The following is a 16,964-nucleotide window of genomic DNA, read 5'->3' as shown; positions in this document are numbered from 1 at the left end:
TGTACGTTTGCAAGAGAGGCATATGTAACCGACTCCTATAGATCTGGACCTCCTCTTTCCAATGGTGTTTTTGGTTTTTAGCTGTGATGAATAGTTTTTGAGATACAGAGGTTAAAAGAGACCCCCACTGGGCTGCCTGACTGTGCCTGAGGGGATAGTCGCGTCCGCACCACACGCAAGGAAAGGGTTAAAACCTGAATTTTTTTGGCCTAATTTGCATTGTGTATTTGGTGAATTTATTTCCTACATGATACATGCATTTTGTCTCCTTTTTCCTTCCACTCTGAGGTTTATTTTTGTCATCCCCCCACCATCACTTCCCCAGAACTTATAGAGGCCTTTGACGTCATTATCACACTTAGTAGACTGCAGTAGGTTAGATTAGCAGAACTGAGAGGTGGAATGCAACATGTCATCACATGCAGCAGGGCTCTATTACCACTGTTTGAAAAGTTAGTCAGCTGGCACATTGTCACAAACACTCACACTGACATTGATCCACATACATACTTACACAATGCAAACAGTCAATGTACTTGTGGCACACACAACCAAAAATACCAAACATATCGCACTAACACTGATGTATACGAGCACTCACACTTTCCACACACTATACGTGACTGGAACAACCTCCCTCAATAGATTTTAGACTGCGGTACAATAGACTCATTCAGAAAACAAATACACACTCACTTGTCACCACAGCACACCAACACTAACAATTACACTTGATTCACATCCCTCCCCTGCACACTCGGTTCCCCTGTCCCCCAGCAGTCAACACAAATATACGTGTTGTGCAACTGCATGGGTACCCTGCACGTTATAATCAAGATCATCAGCATGCCAACTGAGTAGCAGAAAAGTGGGAAAGTAATATATGGTAGACTGATAAACTTTAGAAGAAATACACTGAAAAGTTAAGAGAGCATTTCCTATGGGGAGCACATGTGTCAAATGCAAAAATAAGGTTGTCTAATATAAAATTTAGTGTTATCTAGGGGGAAATAATCACGAAATGAGAGAATGTTCTTGCTATATGAGAATTAGGGTAGCAAATGATTATGGTAGCCAAGTGTTAATTCACCAAATCCAAACATGAGACTATACACCAGGTATTCGTTATATGTGAGGGTTACGTTCAGCAAAAAGCTCACATAATGTGAATTCGCATATATCGAACCTATCATCCCATTAACCCTTAGATTACGGCGATCGTATATATAAGTGCGCTACCACACGCCCCACCCACATGGGGATCATATATATAATAATCACACTCTACGCTCCCTACGTTTCAAATATACCACCAGTTCTTGACTCGGAAGAATGGTGGAGGCATCTGGCATCCGTACACACACTCATTCGTCTCCAGCGCGCGGCCTACTGATGGCCACAGATCATTTTCCACTTTTGTTCGGAATACATCTGGCATGTCTCGTGGTGCATCAAGCAGTTCCTCTGCTCCGTGCAGAAGTAGAGAGGGGGCGAATCAAAGTGACAGTGACTCTGATGACTGCTATGGTATATATATATATATATATATATATATATATAGAGAGAGAGAGAGAGAGAGAGAGAGAGAGAGAGAGAGAGAGAGAGAGAGAGAGAGAGAGAGAGAGAGAGAGAGAGAGAGAGAGAGAGAGAGAGAAGAGAGAGAGAGAAGAGAGAGAGAGAAGAGAGAGAGAGAAGAGAGAGAGAGAAGAGAGAGAGAGAGAGGGGGGGGAGGGGTACTTCTACGTGACGCGTCACGGCCACGAGAAAATGCTCAATATTTTTGGCTGTCATAACTTCTTTATTATTATTAGAAGAGAAGTTTTATTACACCACCATATATACTATATGAATATACAATTATTGCAAAGACGAAAGACACCATTTCCACCTCTTTTAAATGTCTAAATTTTCCCCGTGCACACCATCCAGAGAAATATATCGCCACCCGTACTCTAAGGGTTAATTATAGGGGGTTATGTTCCATGACCTGTTTTCGAACCCTCTAACTATTTATTCCGGCACCGTTTCACAAAAATAAAGCACTAAAGCAACAATAAAGCACACACCCAAAGTCTACGATTTAAGCTGATAATTAGCTACCTGAGGGTTACCTTTAGGATCAGAGGGAGAAAAAGGTTAATTATAAGCGAGGAAAGTGGCGAGAAAGCATTTGCACCCGCCGCCCTCTAATGCGAGTTGGCCACCATACCTCACCAACCAGTCGTACACTACTCGCATTATAACGAATTTTTCTCACATAAAACGAATTCGCATATATCTAATACCTGGTGTACTGTATACTTTTAGGGTCTAAAATTCTGTTCCTTATGCTGAACGGCCTAAGACTACCCACATGGTACCCTGAAGACCACCTATCAGCCCAGAGTCAAGATTCTCGCTCAAAAAATGATCAAAGATGAGCTTCAGGGGTGGCAGCATGAGCCAAACAAGATGGTCCTACTATAAACACATGCCTGTGCCATAATGGGCTGGGGCTGACCATCAGGCCGATAGGGGGGGGAAAAAAAAAAAAAAAAAATTACATGGTCAAAACAAAGGTGAAAATGAATGGAGCTGGTCCAAAAAGTGATATCAATGAAATGAAAATACAAATACATATTTAGGAAGTTCAGTCAGAGCTGCTGGATAGCAATGTATCTCACCCTGCCACTTGGGGTCATCATTAACCATGTTTCTCTCCTTGTCCAAGTTGTTTGGGCCACTGCCATTAAGTCCCTCATGGTCCATTAGCTCCAACGCCTGCAGCTCCCGTATGTCATACACAGGTGGTCTGCCATTAGGGGTAGAAAAAGGAAAAAATATGTAGGCCAGATAATTTAAAGTAGCTGATATGTTTCTTCCAAAAGATTCAATTGCTGCACTTTGTAATCACAGAAGCAATACCAAACATCAATTGGCTGTAAGATCTTTTCTGGGTAGTTACTTGGACAAGTTGAATAGTTTGATTACTAGTGAGTGTAGTAGTCTACCACAGAGAAAATTTGCTTATAAAAACGATGCCTGGAGTCCTTCAAAGAGGTTTATTGTACGGGTAACAATTTTTGGAGGGGGCAAGGGTTATATAAAGCATGATTATCAGATTGAGATGTCTTGTTTTCTACTGTAAGAGAAATGTTTCTACCCATCTACCATATAGTCATATGCAGACAACAAGGCAATAGTAATATCCTCTGTATTTAGCCAATATAATGAACTTATAAGGTCACAACTAGTAATAACCAACGAACAGATAACTTTCTTATTTTCCTAGTCACTGCCTTTGTTATAATTTGCTCACACTATGCTGTTGCTTTGCACTTAATTCTAAGGAAAGTTAGCCAGTCAGATGTTTGGAATTTCTTTACATTACAAAGATCAGGTAGAAGTTCTGTATATCATGCATTTCAATATTTCACAAATGGCATATTTCATGACTGATAAACAGTAAAACCCCCTCCCAACAGGCCTTTTGTGATGAAACAGCTTAAATGACAAGATCAAATAAATCACATAGTAAACACATGAGATAATATTGACAGACCAAATTTAGAGGACAGTCAATTTATAATGGCAATTGAAGTGTTATTACTACAAATACTATTGGTAGACTGTGACACTCCTATAATATGCTTGGTACGGTTAATTAGTACGATATTATCTGCTTTTGCATAATTGTCATATGGATGTTTAAAATTTTTTGGATTTGTAAAATGAGTTTTGAGAACTTGGTGCCTCTGACTCTCCTACACTACAGTCACACCTCACTGCACTTGACACTGAATTGGGAGGAGGGACGATTGAATGTGTCTGTCTTCCTTCGAACATTCCTTATTGGGAGCTCATTTTACGGTTTAGATGAATGACAAACTACATGAATACTGACAAAATCAGGATACTAATTAACCAATACATGCATGTGATGCACAAAAAGCCTGTTTGAGAAGTGGCTTCTAGGACTGAGGTTTTACTGAAGACACAAACTGGCACAGGAGACCTGGGAGGGATGGTGTAGGCAGTCGTTTCAGCACCACCCATGTGCCAAGCGGAGACCCACCTTACGTCCTCTACCCCGTGGGCAAAGGCACAATGAGGGCCATTCTTGACACACATGCCCCGAGAGTCTGTGTCGTGTACACACATCCCTGTCTTGTAATATCTTAGGTGATACCGCCGTTCAGTGTCACCAGCTGTTCGGTGAAGGTATGGGCACCTGCCACCAGAGACAAAGTTAGTAGTGATAGTTATCATATATAACCCTACCAGAAGTACAAAAGTTAGAGCTGATAATGATCATATAACAATGGACTGTTTTCAAAATGTGGGTAAATTTCTAGATTGTCACCCGTGGGACAATATCTGACAAAACTATTTTTTCCTGGTCGATTTCGGTGTGTTTTGAAATAATCTGCTAACTGTTTCTGTCGCAAATCATTGCCACAAAAAAAAAAAAAAAAAAGTAAAGGTTCAATCAGTATAGTAACTCCGGTGCCTTAATTTTGGTCTACTTTCTTCCAAACATTTACAAAACCATTTGTATACATATAATACCCAGTAGAAAGTGGCAGACAAATACCGCCACATACCTGTTATAGGGTGGTTAGCGATGGTGGTGAAAAGGCACATACCTACAAGTTTTGGTGGTGGCAGCGGCCATTAGGAGGTGAGCAGTGTTGCCAATGATCCAACGCTTGGTTAGCGATTAGCCCACGCATGTGAGACCCAGGTCCACCATGCATGGTTATTTATTATCTTTTTAGAACACGCACCTTTATCCAAAGGGCTTTGTGAAGGTTTGGGTCGGGTATAGTATTAGGTAAAGCTGCGTGTTCTAAAAAAAATAATAACCACACTTGGTGGACTTGGTCTCACATGTGTGGGCTAATCGCTAACTAAGCGTACCATCGCTAACCGGATCGTTGGCAACACTGCTCACCTCCCAATGTCCGTCACGGAAATATTTACGACAATTTTTTTTTTACATCACAAGAACGAGTGATTTCCGACGGCAAAGCAATATGGCAATGTGTTGTATGGACATTGAACCCTTCATAGAGGAACAAGGCGTTCGTGGGTGTGAAAGTGGTGACAATACAGAATAATACCATAATGTGTAGTATGAAGATAACAATGATGCAGTACACACATATGGAAGCTGATTAAATTTTAGATCCTTATATTAATCTCCTTTTATGCTGAAAGAGTATAACATTCATTCCATAGGTGAAAACAAACTTGGTGGCTTAAATCACTGCAGGCAGGCCAGCCACTGGTAGGCTTGGGATGGAAAAAGGTGGTGCATGGGTGTCAGTAACTGGTTAAAATAACTTCCAAATGGTTAACAATTTGTGTGTGTGTATATATATATATATATATATATATATATATATATATATATATATATATATATATATACATATATATATATATATATATATATATATATATATATATATATATAGATATATATATATATATATATATATATATATATATATATACACTATTGCCAACTGGGATAAATTAGGGCAATCTGGATAAAAAAAATAAAAACATATCCTGCAGGAAAATACAAAATCAGTTTTACTGTGTTTGTTGTTTGTTTTCTTGAACTTCAGTGGTGGTATCATATTAAGCATTTTCAAAGCACAGAAGAAAAATATTAACTATGTGTAGCTGATGAAGTTCTTTTAACTATTGGGCTTTCTCTGGGGGACCTAAAATGAATATCCATTATTCTCTGCAAACATAGGAGTCAAGTATACTCATCAATGGGCAGTCGGATAATTTTAATTGAGGACCCAAAAGACTTTTACATATGTTGGTACACCTCAGCTCTTGCACGATTTTTAATGTAAAATTCAATGGGTAGGCGAGATGTGACCATTCGGAAAGGAAAAGAGTAAACAAAAGCATGTAACTACATACACCATCAACCACCGATTGTAGTAGTGTGCGGACAAACAGACATGTTTAGGATGGAGAAGGGCGGGAAGAAGCAGGGGTAGCCAGGGCAGGGGCGGCGCGGCCTGGCGGGCTGGCCGCGCCGAGGGCGGGGGAGGGACGCGGCACCTGCCTCGGCTTTGTTTACAAACACAACCACTCCCCCTCCGAGCCCTTTGTCTCTTATATCGCCCCTACCGGCCAGTCCACGCCCTGCACACCCTGCCTGCCACACGGTCACAACACCTACGGCTCTGCCCCATAGTTCAGGCGCAGCAAAGTGCTGGGCTTAGTTACTATTGAGGGAAAAACACGTAAAGTATGTGGATGGTTGGAGCGACGCCACTACTACTCACTCGTCTCCGTCTGGACAGATTCCCGTATTCTCGTCGAATTTGTTACAATATGCATCTGGAGAGTAGTTTAGCGTGCCGTCCCTCCTCCTTATGGGTCGTCTCCGCCGTTGATTTAAAAAATGCCAATGAAAACACGTGAATGGGCGATGCTGGGTGCACTTGTGTTGGAGGAAGAGGCTGCACTGCTCCACTCGAAATTCTTTCAAATATCTGCGGGAAACAAGCCAAATTAATTAAGCCCTGCAAATTAATACTTTCTGGCGTGTTTGTCACTCAGTCATGTTCAGCACAGTCGCTATCACCACCACGTACGTGTAATGTATGGGTTTTTCTGTCTGTGGGGCCCATAACGCCTTGCTGTCCTGAGACTTCATTTTGTTTGTTTTCGTGGCGCCGCGCACGCCTGCCGCGCAACCCGTGACGTCACGCCCCACTGGGTCAATGGAACATCTACGTTCTTTCAGTTTTATGAAATTTATCTAGAGCCAGTCATATCATGTAAGTGTTCTTGATCTTGAATACTATACTGAATAATATGTTTTCATACAGAATTTTCCTCTGGGACTAGAGTACAACGTACAGTTAGTGCAGATGCAACCACACAATTAGTAAATTAGTAAAGTATTGTTGACAGTGCATTCATAATCATTAATTCCACTGAGTATTTTTTTTATCAATCGTGGCTGTATGTTTTGGTTTCTGTAAGGGCACAAAATAATTATTGATCCATCAATTGAAATGGCGGGAAGGGAATCATCCAGCTAGCCTATTTTTCTTATAGTAGGCTTACAGGCCCATCTCTATAGGATTTTGGGTCTGCATATATAATAGCTACACACACACACACACACACACACACGTATATTTTTCTCTGGATACCAAGGTAATTAGTTATCAATACAAATATCTTCCCTGCATGTCAAGGAAATATACTTCGGTAATGATGTATAATCAGTTTCATAAGCCCATCATATACTATCTTATTGCTTGATGCCGTATACCAGTTTAATTGTCATTAATACCGCCTCTCAGGAACTATTTGAATGAACATACCGTGGGGTGTGGCCTACGATGGTAATTCATAAATAGCATAATCTGAATCCAGTCCCCTAGCAAATCCGATTTGTGGTAGCTATATTTATAACATATAGAGGGCTTGAGGCCCGTGCTCCCTCGTGCACGAGGGAGCAATCTTCCCCCCCTCTCACCTCCCCCTCCGCTCCCCTACCCTCCCAAGAGTTCAAAGGGTACATTGCTGCGTCCTTCCAAGGGTCGCTTCCTACTTCCGCGCGCATCCCCTCAGTCCTCAGGCGATGTATAGGGAGTTACGGATTCTATTTTGGGGTAGCGCTCTTTGAGTGTGTGTGTGTGTGTGTGTGTGTGTGTGTGTAAAGCAAGGAAGGGCGGTGCCGTACGTGGTGGCTGACGAGTACGTTTCACTTATAAAAGAACGCCCCCTTTTCTCCAACGGGGCCTTTCTCTTCCCCGCCTCTATTCCCGAGAAGCATTCTTGTTCCTGCGAAGACATTCCGCTACCTGCAAGTGACTTCGCGGGGATCTTAACTTTTCGGAGGGAAGATAATTCATTTCAAGGGCGCCAAGAAAAAGGATTAGTGCATCAGGCAAAGCGTAGATATGAAGAAAATATTGCAGCCAACTGTAAAAATAATCCGAAATCCTTCTTCAGTTACATAAACAACAGAAAGGCGATCAGAAGTGGAATTGGACCTTTAATAAACAGCGACGGTGCACTAGTGACTGACAGCCAACACGTTGCAAACCTATTAAATAATTACTTTTCCTCGGTGTTTAATAATAACAGTCCTCCCACCACCACCACCAACACCAGTACTAATGTAAATCCCGAGCATGCATTGTCTAACTTTGAAATAAAACCCGATGAAGTCCTTAAAGCCCTCAAATCACTTAAAACAAATAAAAGTCCTGGACCTGATAAAGTATATCCAACTCTGCTGAAAGAAACAAAGAGCGAAATACTCTCCTCCCTCACAACCGTATTCAATATGTCCTTGCGACAAGGCATTGTCCCTTCAGATTGGAAAAAGGCTAACGTGACACCGATTTTTAAGAAAGGAGACAAAAAAGTACCAGGTAATTACAGGCCCATTAGTCTAACTTCGGTTGTAGGTAAGGTACTTGAGGGCATAATTAGAGACAAAATTGTGAGTTACCTTGAAAGCCACTCATTAATTGGGGACTCACAACATGGCTTCCGAAACAAAAGATCCTGCCTATCAAATCTATTAACCTTTTATAACGACCTCTTCACTGTTTATGACGTAACCAAATCACTGGACGTAGTCTATCTTGATTTCAGAAAGCGTTTGATAAAGTCCCGCATCATAAATTACTTTACAAATTAAAACAAATAGGTATTGACGGTCAGGTAAACCAATGGATCGCGAATTGGTTGAGCAACAGACAACAAAGAGTAGTGATTGACGGATTTAACTCAGAGTGGGCGCCTGTCACTAGTGGCGTCCCTCAGGGCTCGGTTCTTGGCCCAGTGCTCTTCATTATTTACATCAACGACGTGGATGTTGGACTCAATAACCGCATTAGTAAATTTGCAGACGACACAAAGAGTGGTAACTCGGTTCTCACTGACGAAGACAGGCAAAGCCTCCAAGAGGATTTGCACAAAATTTCAGCTTGGTCGGATAGATGGGAGATGCCCTTTAACGTAGACAAGTGCCAGGTCCTTCAAGTTGGAACGAGGAATAAAAAGTTTGATTACGAAATGCGCGGCGTTAAACTCAAAAGCGTTCAATGCGTCAAGGACTTGGGGGTCAAAATCGCGTCAAACCTCAAATTCTCACAGCAATGCATCGATGCAGCAAATAAAGCGAACAGAATGTTGGGCTTCATTAAAAGAAACTTTTTATTTAAGAATAAAGATGTAATACTCCCGCTCTACAACAGTTTAGTCAGACCCAACTTGGAATATGCGGTACAGTTTTGGTCTCCCCACCATGCAAAGTATATTGCTAAATTAGAAGTTGTTCAGCGTCGGGCAACGAAAATTATCCATTCCTTGCGCAACAAATCCTACGAAGAAAGGCTTTCTACCCTTAACATGTTCTCTCTTGAGAAACGTCGCCTCCGAGGAAAACTGATCGAATGTTTTAAAATACTTAATGGTTTCACGAATGTAGACAGATCAACATTGTTTATGATCGATGACACTTTGCGAACGAGGAACAATGGCGTAAAACCCAGATGTAGACAAGTAAAATCAGACTGCACCAAATTTTCTTCAACAACGTTGTAGCGCGAGAAAGGAATAAGCTCCCATCTACAGTGGTCCAGTGCAACATGATTAACTCCTTCAAAAATAAGCTCGACCGTCACTTCCTTCAACTTAATATCAACTAGAGTAGAAATGCAACGTTTTGGAGTCTTCTGATTAATGTAAAATCACTTAGGTTTAAGGACAGACCACCAAGTCTGGACCATGGGGTCTGTGTGGTCTGATTTTCTATGTAAATCTATGTAAATCTCTCTCTCTCTCTCTCTCTCTCTCTCTCTCACACACACACACACACACACACACACACACACACACACACACACACACACACACACACACACACATTAAATACCCTTCACGGTAATAATGATAATCCTAATCCTAATAATAATAATAACAACAACAACAGCAACAACAACAACAACAACAACAACAACAACAACAATAATAATAATAATAATAATAATAATAATAATAATAATAATAATGATAATAATAATAATAATTATGATGATACTAATATAAGAGGAAGAAAGGAAGAAAGAAAAAACAGTGAGAGAAATAATTAAAGATAAGGAGAGCAAGAATAAGACAAAGAAAAGTGAGATAAATGAATAAAAACTGGTAAGATAACGTCAAGGCGGAGAAAGTTACGGAAGGATAGAAAACAAAACGGAGACAAACTGAACAAGAGAAAGAAACATTGCAATAAAGAAATTGATGAATGGGGAGATAAATAATAAAAGGGAACGAACGAAAGAATAAGACATAGAAAAACTAAGACAAATCATTAAAAACAACAACAGCAACATAAACTGGTATATGCTATGGCGATGTCTATATCTAAGTAGGCGGACAAAGATTTGAATCTGTCTTACTGTATGGCTGTGAGACATGAACACTGAATAGTAACTTGGTGAGGCGTGTCGATGCCTTTGGTACCAAATGCCTTCGCAGGATCATGGGGTATCGCTGAAATGATTTCGTGTCGAAAAAGCGACTACGTGGTGAAACCAGTTTATTTCATGAACGCTGACTCCAACTATATGGGCACGTGGCACGTCTCCCGGACGTCGATCCTGCTCATAGGGTTGTTTCTGTACGAGACAACCCTGAGAGGAGAAGACCAAGGGGACGCCAACGCAACTTATAGCTGGGGCAAGTCGATATCGATCCTACTGGGAAGGACTTGGGATGGATAGGGTCGCTGCGCCGGAGCATGCCCGGGGGACCGTCGTGAGTGAACGTGGTGATTGAGTGAAGCGACGCGTCCAGGGCGTGTGCTCCCCGTTAGTTAGTTTGAACCATATCCAAGCTGACCTCTTAATCCACCCCTTCCTCTATTTTCCTGCCTATGGTGATATTACCAAAGTTTCTTTCCGGTTCATTCATATCTCCAATAACCCCCCAGAAATCTATTTTTTATTTTTTTTATGTATTTCGTTGGAGGAAGGCGGTGCATGCCGCGCAACCCCCCAGACGGCTGTTTCACAGCTGTTACCATTTTCTCCTCTTTTACTACTGCTCCATTCACCAGTGGCGGATCCAGCACCCGGTGAAGGGAGGGGCTGATTGATATACAAGATTATGGGCCATACTATACCATATATATATATATATATATATATATATATATATATATATATATATATATATATATATATATATATATATATATATATATATATATATATATATATATATATATATATATATATATATATATATATATATATATATATATATATATATATATATATATATATATATACATATATATATATATACACACACACACGCACACAATACAATAAAGTAGCCAAATCCATCTGGCGCCACTTGGCGCGCATTTTTTTATTTTATTACAAATACAAATACGATAACGTTCGCAATTTCTTTTATTTGTTTTGTACGTTTATTATTTCTTTTATTATTATTATTATTATTATTATTATTATTATTATTATTATTATTATTATTATTATTATTATGATTATTATGATTATTATTATTATTATTACTATTATTATTATTATTATTATTATTATTATTATTATTATTATTGTTATTATTATTAAAATTATTATTATTATTATTATTATTATTATTATTATTATTATTATTATTATTATTATTATTATTATTATTATTATTATTATTATTATTATTATTATTATTATTATTAGTAGTAGTAGTAGTAGTACGTAGTAGTAGTAGTAATAGCAATAGCAGTAGTACTAGTATTGTTATTATTAGTATCATTATAATTAGTAGGCTTGTAGTAGTGTTCACAGGAATGATACCCCCCAGATCTCAGTGAATCTTTGAAAGGGCGCAATTTAGGTCCTGAGGGGGGGGGGTCGGACGCCGCCACCCCCTGGATCCGCCACTGCCATTCACCATTGGTTCTCCAACATTTGTTTTCCTGCTCATTTCTCTCAAGAACTCATTCCTTACCTCCTTTCTCACCTTTTCCTTAAAGATCCCTAACTGTTTCTTTGTCTTCTCTCACTCTCGCCTTATTTACCAGTTGTTTCACCTCCTTTTGCTTACTTTCATAATCTTTTCTTCCTCACCATTTTCTCTGTTCTCTCTCATTCTCCTACATTTCCTATTCAATTGTTTCCTTTCTTTCCTTGCCTTGTCAGTATCACTGTTCCATCACCTCTTTCTTTCTCTACTCTTTTCCCTCTGCAATGTTCAATCTATACTCTCTTCTGCAGCAATGGTTTTCTTTCTTACTAGGGACACAGGGCTAGTGTGACGTTCGGTTTATCACAGTTTACCCTCTAGATTTCCCCAGATATCCGTTTATCGACCGGTGTCGTGTTTCTCCGTGTCCTATTTCTGGCCGTCCGTTTTGTTTACAAACCAAAAGGCGGATTGCTATGAACACGAATCCGTGTACGCAGCTGGTCGGGTTGGACAATTTAGTTTTTTGAAAATAGCAAGATGCTATTTCCCGTAAATTTGCTGATGAATCACTGCATGATGGTTATTAATTGGTCCTTCACTTAAAACAAAACAGAGCGCTGTACTGGATTCATTGATGTTTTCCTATGAAAGAATAAAACAATATGCCATCCCGTGCTTGAAAACACTGGGGGGACAGCCATGTACACCCGACCAGCTGCGTACACGGATCCGTACGTGTTCATAGCAATCCGCATATTGGTTTGTAAACAAAACGGACGGCCAGAAATAGGAGGACGCGGAGAAACACGACACCGGCCCGAAAGGCAGCTGGTTGAGTGCACGCCGACTTCCCAGGCCGGAATTCGAACCCGGTCCCGTAGATTCGTAGCTAGGCATGATAACCACTAGGCCACGGAGGCAAATGACGAAATAGAAGATTGTCATGAAAACAACCAAGAGAAAACTGAGCATTATCAGACATTAATTGTTCGCTCTAAAAGGTACAAATGACAACGTCATGAATAATATGGAGAAGTTAGCTATATAGAAGTGTGGAAAAAAAATCTATACCGAATTATAACATGCAGCGGGACCGCGGGAGTGGTGGAAGCACACAGTTTGCACATTCAGAAAAAAAACCAGTTTGCGTGAAAATATCGATAGCAAATAGGCACTATTGTGGCGGAAGAGGTAAAAGTCTGGTAGTAAGAGGAGGGGAGCTGATTGAGCGAAAAGCCGCTGGCTCTACAAAATGTCTGTGTGTATACAACCCCTCATACAAGAGATGCATAATCTGTGCGAGGACGGACAAGGCCCTGGTATATGGATAACATCTGGAAGCGAAAAAAAAAAAAAATGATGGAGACAATTTAGAACGTTTAACCTTAAGTAAGCTGATTTAGTATGATGAAGGATAGACCAAGAATGTTTAGTGTAGGTAGGGAAAGTCCAATAGTGCACATGGCCTGTGTCATTAAATGGGCTGGGATCATTCACCACCAGACCCCTCAAGAGAGTCTACTGGAGCTATTAGCAGCATATAAGAAAAAAAAGATATAGAAGTCTGCAAGGTTGTGTCGAGCTGTTAGGTGGAGTAATTGAGTTTTGGGGGTATTGAAGGACAGCAAGTTCCTTCTTCTCCATTCAAAAGTAACAGCCAGTCAGAAGTTAAGCGTTCTGTAGATTGCAGACTTTGTATAATTCTTGTTTGTAAAAAAAAGTATTGAGTAATGTAGAGTCATCGGCGTAGGAGTGTTAAACAGTTAATTTTGGAAAGATTATAAGTAAGCAGTAGAGAGTAGGAGACGCAGCTCTGCAGAATACCGTTGTTTACAGATTTATAGGTTTAGGGGTAGAACAGTGACCATCTACCACTGCAGAAATAAATCGGCATGAAAAGAAACTGGAAATGAAAGTAATAGAAAAATGGATAAACTCTGAATTATTCTATTCTGCTTGAAACTCCGGTGCAACGTTGCCTCTCTAACTTCTATCGATAATTTCATGCCGACTGAACTTGCTAAATACATGCTTCCACTCCTTCCGCGGCCCAGCTACACATGAATTTCTACTCTTGCTCCTGCATCCCTGTAGTGTACTCTCCAAATCCCTTGTGCAAGAGTTGTCCAGCATCTCAAAAGCGTTCAGTGTGTCAAGGACCTGGGTGTCAAAAACACGTCAAACCTTAAATTCTCGCAGCAATGCGTTGACGCAGCAAATAAAGCGAACAGAATGCTGGGCTTTATTAAGATAAACTTCTCATCCAAGAATAATAATGTAATAATACCACTGTGCAATAGTTTAGTTAGACTCTACTTGAAATTTGTGATACAATTTTGGTCTCCCCACCATACAAAGGACATTGCTAAATTAGGTGTTCAACAGAAGGCAACAAAGATAATCTCTTCTTTGTGCAATAAACCTGAAGATGAAAAACTCTCATCTCCTAACCTGTTCTCCCTTGAGAAACGTCGCCTCCGAGGAAAACTCACCGTATATTTGAAAATACTCAATGGTTTTACGAACGGGGACAAATCGAAATTATTTCTGATCGATGACACGTTTCGAACGAGAAATAATGGCACAAATCTTGTGTAAACAAATAGATTCAGACTGAACCAAATTTTTCTTCACCAACGTTCTAACGCAAGAATGGATTAAGCTCCCACCAATGGTCAAGTGCAACACGATCGATCCATTTTAAAAACAATATCGACCGCACTTCCTTCAGCTTAAAGGCTGATTCACACTATACGTAAAGTGACCGGCATGGAACGTACCGTTCCGGACCGACAAAATATTCTTCAATGGGAAACACATTGTTGTGCTGTGACGGTCCCGTGCAGGTCCGGGCCGTTTACCCGCTGGTGTAGTGTGAATACACGTGCTGTTGCCGGTCTGTTATGGTCCCGTTCAGGTACGGTCACGTCCCGTAAACGTGCTGGTGTAGTGTGAATCGGCCTTTAAGAAATGCAAAGTCTTGGTGGTACTTGATCTGATATAATTTCACTTAGGTTTAAGGGCAGACTACCTAGTCTGGACCATAGGGTCTGTGTAGTCTGAATATTTATGTAAATCTATGTAAATCCCTTTCGCTGGTAAATTCTAGAACAGCATTTCTTTGTCTGGATTTACTCCTGCCTACGACTTGAACACTTTCAAGAGGGAAGTATCAAGTTACTTCTCCGTAGGAGGGTTGTTTAGGAAGCAAAGGTATGTGCTAGACTCTGACAAAAGCTTTCGAGATGGCTAAAGCAGGAGCAAATTTTTTACCAAATCTGATAATGGGTGAGTAATAGTTGACTTGAACCCGGACATTTAGTATAACAGGCCAATTTTGCCATATAACTGTTCCATTGGGAAGGCTTGCTCACCAGAAAATTCAAGCAAAATCAACCTTGGGGAAACTCGGTAATTAATTAGTTTAATTAGCGAGGATGGAAAATCATGAAAAATAAGAAAAGAGCACATTACGCACCAATATATCTTTATTTCAGTACAGCATGGAGTTCAATATGTAAAATAGTAAACTTTTTTGTAAATGTTAAGCATTTTAGTCACATTGATTAGATACTTTGTCATGTAGTAGCCATTTTGAATATATAATGAACAATCGCCGACAAACAGATATATCAGATATTACAAGCAAAGATGTCGAGTAATGGCCTACATGGAAAAATATGTTTCTTGTGTCAAAGAATTCAATCATCATGCTAAAAAGTGATATCAAGTACTATTTAGAACTTTAGCTGATATCAGTTATAATCTAAACAAATATTTACTATGTTATGAAGGCTAATGTTGAAAAATTTTTTTTTTTGTGAAAGCCAGTGTTGAAAAACACGGAATGGAAATAATCACTTTTCAAATCGCTTGTCACATGAAATATTAGCTCTGATAGCAAAAGCAAACATAAAATGACTAAACAATAAATATGAGATTACTAAATATGTCAATTTTCTTCAAATATCCTATAAATAAAACTGTTCATTTGTATTTATACTTGATCATTATTGAAGAATAAATTCTTTCCTAACACTTATTCATCATCAGCGCTACTCAGTTTGACACCATTTTCACATTCTCCTGCACACTTGCAGTGAATACTGCAGGCAAGCCTCTTCTTAAAACAACTACACTAGGAGCAAAGATTTCTTCCACTTTTGCATGAACAGCGGATGTCCAGAAGCAACTGCTCTGGGTCAGGAGCCATGTCCGTTATCACTGGCAAGAAGCTTCCATTTTCGATCTTGAAGCCATATTCTTCCTTATTCAGTACAATTTTCAAATTTATCCAGGTAGTTACTTGGTGGTGTACTCGTAAACAACAGAAATAACATGCTCGGCTAGTTGGTGGCATTCTCTCAACAGGCACATACTTGGGAGAGATAAGGTGTAGATAATGCAGTTTATTCAATCCTTTAGTATTTGTACCTCCACTGTATAGAGGTTTCACAAATTGCTCTCGAACTAATCCTAGTTCATCTTTTGGTACTTCATTTTCTCCAAATATAAGAACATCAGATCTAGTCTTCTGTGATTCTTGCAATACCTTGATGACTTTGATCTTTCCAATGCTGAACAATGCTGACGTAGTGTCACACCCTGATATAGCATGTGCAAATGGGAGACACATTGTCATCTCTCGGCCCAGAACTTCTTTTGTATTGTTGACAGAAACAATATGCTGCTTTGTTTGCATACACAGATTGCATGACATTTTGGCTTGATGGTACAGTAACAGAAATAAAATATCAGTGTCATCTGTAATAACCAGCACCCTAGCATTTTCTAAAGAAAGCTGCAAAGCCACCTGAAAAATCATAACATTAACATCGCCTTCATCTCCTGCATGCTTCACGTTGATTCCAGCTTCAGCCAGATACTCTGCTATTAGACTAATGCGATTCTGCTTGTTCTTTTTGTTTGAAAGAAAGACAGCCTTATTACCTGAAAGTGGTGTTTGTTTCTCCACATTTATA

General features: G+C 39.8%; 1 protein-coding gene across 3 annotated transcripts in view; it reads right to left on the bottom strand.

Moving 5' to 3' along the window:
• LOC126998334 (RING finger protein unkempt homolog) overlaps nt 1–6,743 on the bottom strand; it is an 87,591-nt gene extending 80,848 nt beyond the window's left edge. For 2 of the 3 annotated variants that reach the window (XM_050859829.1, XM_050859830.1), the window contains exons 1-4: nt 6,609–6,743; nt 6,297–6,506; nt 3,995–4,210; nt 2,664–2,791 (exon numbers count right to left, since the gene is read on the bottom strand). In XM_050859829.1, the coding sequence (XP_050715786.1) occupies nt 2,664–2,791; nt 3,995–4,210; nt 6,297–6,506; nt 6,609–6,670 (616 nt within the window). In that variant the 5' untranslated portion in view covers nt 6,671–6,743. The remainder of the gene's footprint in view (nt 1–2,663; nt 2,792–3,994; nt 4,211–6,296; nt 6,507–6,608) is intronic. The other variant, XM_050859831.1, reaches the window with a different exon arrangement.
• Nucleotides 6,744–16,964: the final 10,221 nt, after the last annotated feature.

The sequence above is a fragment of the Eriocheir sinensis genome, chromosome 14, assembly GCF_024679095.1.
Source record: "Eriocheir sinensis breed Jianghai 21 chromosome 14, ASM2467909v1, whole genome shotgun sequence".
Classification (NCBI taxonomy): Eukaryota; Metazoa; Arthropoda; class Malacostraca; order Decapoda; family Varunidae; genus Eriocheir; species Eriocheir sinensis.
Note: the sequence above shows the minus strand (reverse complement) of the source record. Positions and strands in the feature narration are given on the sequence as shown.